At 40.2% G+C, this 7,652-nt stretch overlaps 1 protein-coding gene across 1 annotated transcript; it reads left to right on the forward strand.

Annotated features, from left to right (window-relative positions):
- Window positions 1-160: 160 nt before the first annotated feature.
- Window positions 161-6,890, forward strand: prdx1 (peroxiredoxin 1; the record flags this gene model as incomplete). Its single annotated transcript, XM_014021987.1, is given in 5 exon segments — window positions 161-287; window positions 370-523; window positions 612-734; window positions 1,589-1,719; window positions 6,436-6,890. Coding segments are annotated over 5 exon segments (597 nt in total). The 3' UTR covers window positions 6,519-6,890.
- Window positions 6,891-7,652: the final 762 nt, after the last annotated feature.

A 7,652-nucleotide genomic window follows, 5' to 3' on the forward strand; every position in this document is an offset into this window, starting at 1 on the left:
CTTTTATAAAAACAGCATGCATGTATTTTACTGTTTAATCGTGTTGGTGGCTGCAGGGGGTTAAACGAACAGATCAATGGTTTCTATGGGATCTAATTTTCTTTCCCGCAAAAATGAATAAATCAACTCCAATTGTAACGTAGCCGGTGTCTCCTTCCAGTTTAACCCATTCTGACTGAAGATGGCTGCAGGCAAAGCTAAAATCGGACATCTGGCTCCAGACTTCACAGCAAAAGCCATGATGCCAGATGGAGACTTTAAAGACCTGAAGCTGTCGGATTACAGAGGTACGCCACGTCTTCTTCTGTTCAGAACGTTTTATGAATTTATTTTATGTTTTCCTTTACATGTTTTTCTGCTTTGATTCAGGGAAGTATGTTGTGTTTTTCTTCTACCCGCTGGACTTCACCTTCGTGTGTCCGACTGAGATCATCGCCTTCAGCGATGCGGCTGACGAATTCAGGAAAATTGACTGTGAAGTCATCGCTGCTTCTGTAGACTCCCACTTCTCCCACTTTGCCTGGTACCCAGCAGGACGTGTCTCGTTGTGAACGTCCGCCACGATTGTTTTCGTTCACTGCGTGTTTGACTGTTTTCGTGTGTTCTTAAAGGACCAACACGCCACGTAAACAGGGCGGCCTGGGTTCCATGAAGATCCCTCTTGTGTCCGACATACGGCGCACCATCTCCACAGACTACGGCGTGCTGAAGGAGGACGAAGGCATCGCCTACAGGTGGGCTCTGTAAGGCCRTAGAGCCTGATGTGCATCATGAAAACTCCTGCTGCATTTTTATCATCAGTGTGCATTGCATTGGCAATGCACACTATTGTGATTCGTTTCCCATCCAAGTCATCTCAACTTTGCCACGCTTCTCCTCCTGCATACTTTGTCCTAGAGCTGCCWTTGTAATTTATATCTGTAAAGCCCCTGTGCCAAATGATGGCTATGCCTTTTGGTGCCTGTAAAACTTATAGTTTATGAAATATTAATGTTTAATGAATTATAATGGCAGTCAATAGAGCCTTGTATAGGTCCAATACTGCCCCATGCTGTACTCAATTTGGTACTGCACCATAGTTTAATATTTCAACTCAGTAGTTCAGTGTTTACAGTACTAATGATTGTATTTTGATGTTTTACTATAATATTGTCTTAATACTGCTCTGTTGTTGTAATATTATGCATTTTTGTGTTAATAATTGTATTGGCAATGTGGCCTCTTTCTGCACACATACAAACCAACCCCTGCCACCATTTTCTACCACAGCTCCATTGGTCTAACGGTCTGTGTCATGGACTTTCATGTGGGAGATCAGGGTTCAAAACCCAGCTGATGCAACTTTAACAAAAAATCTCTTCACATTTCATATTGTCACTCAATTACCTTAATTACAAACACTTGCTGACGTGACAGGCATAAGCTGGTATCAAAAACACATTTGAACTTGGTCAAAGTTAATTCTGCAAGTCCATTGCTGCAGGCAAAGCCATGCTGCAAAGCCATGCTACATGGCAATGCACACTTGTTTTTACATCATAAAAACCCATGTCTAGTTTTTATTGTCTTTTTCTCTTCTCTTTATCAGGGGTCTGTTCATCATCGACGGTAAGGGCGTGCTGAGACAGATCACCATCAATGACCTCCCAGTGGGACGCTCAGTTGATGAGACCCTGCGTTTGGTTCAAGCTTTTCAGTTCACTGACAAACATGGAGAAGGTCAGTTCTGCTGTCTTTTCAAATTCATCACCCAAGTATTCCAAACGTAATATATTAAAAATGATGTTGCTTAGTTTAGAATAAACAGAGATAATTGATGACTATCTGCATTTTAGTTTAAGTWTCTGGGCATCTTGTTCCTGAGTGATGGTAGGATGGAGCGGGAGATGGATCAATGGATTGGGGCCTCGTCCTCAGTAATGAGGGTGTTGCTTTGGTCAGTTGTGGTGAAGTTTAATCAAAAAGAATTTACCCATTAGCGCTGCAAGATATTGGAAAAACGGGTGTAATTTTTTTCTAACTTGGTGATATACATTGCAATATGGGAAAAAAACAGGAATTTTGAACAGTAAATATAACAAGATAAATTCTGCTGCCGTCTATGAACCTGCACATATCTGACCCCCCCCCTTGTCCCTCAAAGTGCACAAGCGTCCAACTTGAAGTGTTGGATGCGATTTTGAAGCTGAAATTAATGTTAAATTCTGATTTTTTTTTAAATAATCCCATCTTTTGGTGTGAACGTTCACATTACATTTTAAATGTGACCTGCATCAGACTCCAGTGTGAACGCTCCACAGCACTGATGTGACATGCATGCACAGTAAAAGACGTCTCATTCAGCCGGCTGTTTGTTTACAGAGTTAGCATGGATGCTATTTTTAGCACGTCGAATCTGAAGTTGTTGTTTAATCAGAGCCGATTAACTAATTATCTGACCTGCTTGTTTAGTTCAGTGTTTATATCTGAACCTGCCTCTGACAGGGATGYTCCAGTGAAGCTTTTTATTTTTGAATGAAGCAACGAGCTGGAAATAAAGTATCGACTGAGTAACTTTAGGATCGATACGCTCTGCGACCCAGGCTGGATTTAACTATCTACATGGAAAATTAAAAGTAAAAAGATGAAGCAACTGGACTTGTGTTTTGGAGCTGTAAACACATGGAGCTATAGAAACAGCGTGACTTGAGTTTAGTTAGTGTCTTATCAGTCCTTCACCTGCTCCACTGATGGAAAAGATGGAATGTGACATGAGCGTTCACACTGCCATCGCTTTGAAAACATCAGATATGTATCAGATTTAAAACCACATACTGAAACATCCTGGGTCGCGTTTGAAAATTYGGGTTTGTCGCGTTTAGACTCTCATAAAAAAAAATCAGATATGGGTTGCTTTTGCCTGCAGTGTGAACGTAGCCAGGGTTTCTGTTTCCGTCACGTTTTACTAGCTACGTTTACATGGACATAAGTAATCGGATTAAACAGCCGTTTGRTTTAAAAATGTGTCAGCTCGTTCAGATTATTCTGACCCGATTGAGTTTGATTCGAATGAATTTGTAATCCGAATGAGAGAGGTGGGTTATGCCGATTGAAAATCGGAATGCCGTGCATGTAAACACTTAATCGGATCATTTTATTCTGATTGTAGAAAACTGACCTGAGTGTGCAGGTCTGCTGACTTTCATTCACCCGATTCTGCTCTTCAGAGAGGCGGGGCAGTAGCGCTGTAGTTTCCAGCTGCGCTGCACCGCGCAGAACTTTTCCTCCTCGCTCTCTTAACAGATAGAAAAGAAGACAAACAGCAGACGTTGCTTCACAGAAATAAAATATAATAAATAAATAAAAACACGTATTGCTTCATCTGCAGCACAACCGAGGAGTAACGACATCTCTACCTTTTATTAAAAGCTGACACAGGTCCGTCCTGAGCGCACAGAAGAGCTTTGTTTACGTTTGTAACATGGAAGTAGAGCTGACAGTTTACAACACTGCGCATGTCCGAACTCGGTGCATGTAAACACTTTTCATGATCAGATTGTGTCCATGTAAACAGTACATTCGGATTATTTAATCCGAATACATTTCAATCCGATCAAAAAATTTTGTGCGTGTAAACATAGCTAATGTTAGCATTCATATTGACCATATTTTACCCCTCTTCCTTCTGGTCTCTGTGAATTTACTCCTCCCTGTTTACCTCAAGATCCTCATCACCTTTTTTCACAGCTTGAGAATTCAGACACTTCAAAAAAACATTTCTATAATTGTCCCAGAAGTTTCTCATCAAAATTAAAGTTTAATCCCTWGATAACACATTGATTTAATTTGCCTCAAATGATATTAATACGTTTTCCTAATTACTAGACACTTTTTTATTTTTACGTCTATACAGACATACCTGACATGTTTAGACAAGTACTTCCGTCTTCATCAGAGGTGTCACAGCTGATGTTGATAGGAGGCGCTGCCGGCTCATCAATGTATATTGACAACAAATATCAGCGTTGGATCATGGAGGCGATGGAGATTAAAAAGCAAGCCCACACAGCTATGGACCGGGATGAGGGGGCCTACAAGCACTCGCATACAGCGGGTAAAATAAGTATTGAACACGTCACCATTTTTCTCAGTAAATATATTACTAGAGGTGCTAMTGACATGAAATTTTCACCAGATGTTGGTAACAACCCAAGTGATCCATACATACAAAGAARTCAAACCATAAATGTCCAGAAATGAAGTTATTTGTAATAATGTGGAATGGCACAGGGAAAAAGTATTGAACACATGAAGAAAGGGAGGTGTAAAAAGGCATGGAAAGCCAAGACACCAGCTGAACTCTCTCAGTAATTAGAAAACAAGCCTGCCCCTTGTCAGTGCAAGTTAATATCAGCTGGTYCAGTCCCAAATGATGGCCAGGTATCACACAAGAACCATCTGATGATGGGTAAAAGTAAAGAGCTCTCTCAAGACCTTCACAACCTTATTGTTGCAAAGCATAATGATGGCATCGGTTACAGAAGAATGTCTAAACTTCTGAAGGTTCCAGTGAGCACTGTTGGGRCCATAATTCAGAAGTGGAAAGAACATTATTTCACCATAAACCGACCACGACCAGGTGCTCCTCACAAGATTTCTGACAGAGGAGTGAAAAGAATTATCAGAAGAGTTGTCCAAGAGCCAAGGACCACTTGTGGAGAGCTTCAGAAAGACCTGGAATTAGCAGGTACGTTTGTTTCAAAGAAAACAATAAGTAATGCACTGAACCACCATGGCCTGTATGCACGCTCACCACGCAAGACTCCACTGCTGAAGAAACAACATGTTGAAGCTCCTTTAAAGTTTGCTGTACAACATTTAAACAAGCCTGTGTAATACTGGGAGAATATAGTCTGGTCAGATGAGACCAACATTGAACTGTTTGGATGCCAGAATACACATCATGTTTGGAGGTCAAATGGCACTGCACATCAGCCCAAAAACACCATACCAACAGTGAAGTTTGGAGGTGGGAACATCATGGTGTGGGGCTGTTTTTCAGCATATGGTACTGGCAAACTTCAAATAATTGAAGGAAGGATGAGTGGAAAAATGTACAGAGACATTCTTGATAAAAATCTGCTTCCATCTACCAGGATGATGAAGATGAAACGTGGCTGGACATTTCAGCAAGACAATGAGCCCAAACACAAAGCCAAGGAAACTCTCAGTTGGTTTCAGAGAAAGAAACTAAAGCTGCTGGAATGGTCCAGCCAATCACCTGACCTGAATCCAACAGAAAATCTATGGAAAGAACTAAAGATCAGAGTTCATAGAAGAGGTCCACGAAACCTTCAAGATTTGAAGACTGTTTGTGTGGAAGAATGGGCCAAAATCACACCTGAGCAATGCATGCCACTAGTTTCTCCATACAGGAGGCGTCCTGAAGCTGTCATTGACAACAAAGGCTTTTGTACAAAGTATTAGATAAATTTCAGTAAGCGTGTTCAATACTTTTTCCCTGTGTCATTCCACATTATTACAAATAACTTCATTTCTGGACATTTATGCTTTGACTTCTTTGCATGTATGGATCACTTGGGTTGTTACCAACATCTGGTGAAAATTTCATGTCATTAGCACCTCTAGTAATATATTTACTGAGAAAACTGGTGACGTGTTCAATACTTATTTTACTCACGGTACCTGGAGTGACATCCTCCAACAATGAAGCCATCAGGAGGCGGTGTCGGCTTGTCAATATAGATAGCCGACACCGCCTCCTATCAACATCAGCTGTGACACCTCTGATGAAGACGGAAGTACACGTCGAACATGTCAGGTATAGACATAAAAATAAAAAAGTGTCTAGTAATTAGGAAAACGTATTAAGATTGATTTTATAGACACAATGAACTTTATTAGATTACTCAAACGATATTACCRTGCAGCTCTAGTTCCAGCCCTCAGCTATGGTCGTGGGTTTTGAATCACAACTGAAAGAACGAGATCCTGGATACAAGCGGCCAAACTGAGCTTCCTTCATAGTGTGGTCAGTCTTTAGAGATAGGCTGAGGAGCTCGCAGGATAGCTGGTACTCCTGTATCAAAAGGAGTCAGTTGAGGTGGTTCATCTGATCAGGACGCCTCCTGGTTGCTTCTCTTAAAAGATTTTTTGGGGCTTGTTTTACTGAGAAGAGACCTGGACAGATCCAGAACGTTCTAGAGGGATAACTTCCAAGAGAGAAGCCCAGACCTCCCTGTCCTCATGACCCGACCCTGGATTAGTGGTAGGAGATGACTGTGGACGATGGTTTTGTGCCAGAATCTCAAACCTCTTTTATTTAACATGTGTTGGTTAATGTTCTGAGCGGTGCGAGGTTTAAACCACACACACGTGTCATATTCTTATCGTGTCATCTACCAGCCAGTACTCATTACAGGCTTATCGTTTCAGTCTGCCCAGCCGGCTGGAAACCAGGAAGTGACACCATCAAGCCTGACGTCCAGAAGAGCAAAGATTTCTTCTCCAAGCAGTAATAAAGCCAAGGCGAGAGTCTGCTGCCTGCTGTAGGAGATTTCATTTTGTGATTAGATTTCCACTAAGAACAAGTCAGCCTTTYGTATTTTGTGTATCCTCTGTTTGTAGGATAAACTGTGCACTCCTGTGGACCAAAGTATAATAATTATATTGTGGTAGTGTACGTCAGGCTTATTACAGTCTCACTGTTGTTATGGTGACAGTAACTAAGACCACCTGTACTCAGTGTTTTATTGTTCAGTACAGTGAAGAACAAACATTCCATTTAATAAATGTTTTATAGTATTGAGTAAAAGAACATGTTACTTATTTTTAATGCCAGGCTTTACAGATGGACCTGGTCAAACAAAATAAAAATGTTGAAGACTCGTGTTGATTGGTTTTCATTTTCTTTATTATATAATAATACGTATAATTATGTATATTATATAATAAACAACAAAGTTTCTCAAAATATAGCAGTTATGTTACCCCTCAGCTTTGGTTCATTTAATTCTTCTAATTGATGTTTTTTTTAATGCATTACTTAAAGTTTAAAGGTTTTTATCAGCACTAAGTGGCTATTGCAGTGCTGTGACACCAACAATTACTGTCAGAGGGATGCACACATTGCTAATTAAACAACGGCAGGATAAAAACAAAAAGCTTTAACAGTTATTATGGCATTTGTGTCCACTTATTGCAGCAATTACCAGTTCATCTCTTACAATTGTTATGGCAGAAATATGCCCATTAACACATTAACAGTCATTTTAAAAGAGATTTTAATTTCTGACCTTCCTCGTGGCACTTATTTATTAAAAATGTAGCCATTGCCTCCCCTGGTCTCCCCTTAGGGGTGCTTCTGGAACCAACAACTCAAATGACCCGTTTGAGAAAGGAAAAAAACAATTTTTTATTCAGTGTTTAACCGAAATGAAAAATAAAAATGAAATTACAAGTACATACTGGTTAGGTTGAGTTTAAATGTAATAGATATGATATGGAATGTACAAAAGACTTATTTGTCTGTTTTCAGCCTTATTGCTTAGTGGTTAGTCTTCATTGTAGTTCTGTTTTCTGCCACTAGAGGTCCTCCAAGACTATATAATACTGTACGTATATAATACCGTGCATACGGTATATATATATAT

This window comes from Austrofundulus limnaeus, unplaced genomic scaffold, assembly GCF_001266775.1.
Source record: "Austrofundulus limnaeus strain Quisiro unplaced genomic scaffold, Austrofundulus_limnaeus-1.0 Scaffold313, whole genome shotgun sequence".
Lineage (NCBI taxonomy): Eukaryota > Metazoa > Chordata > Actinopteri > Cyprinodontiformes > Rivulidae > Austrofundulus > Austrofundulus limnaeus.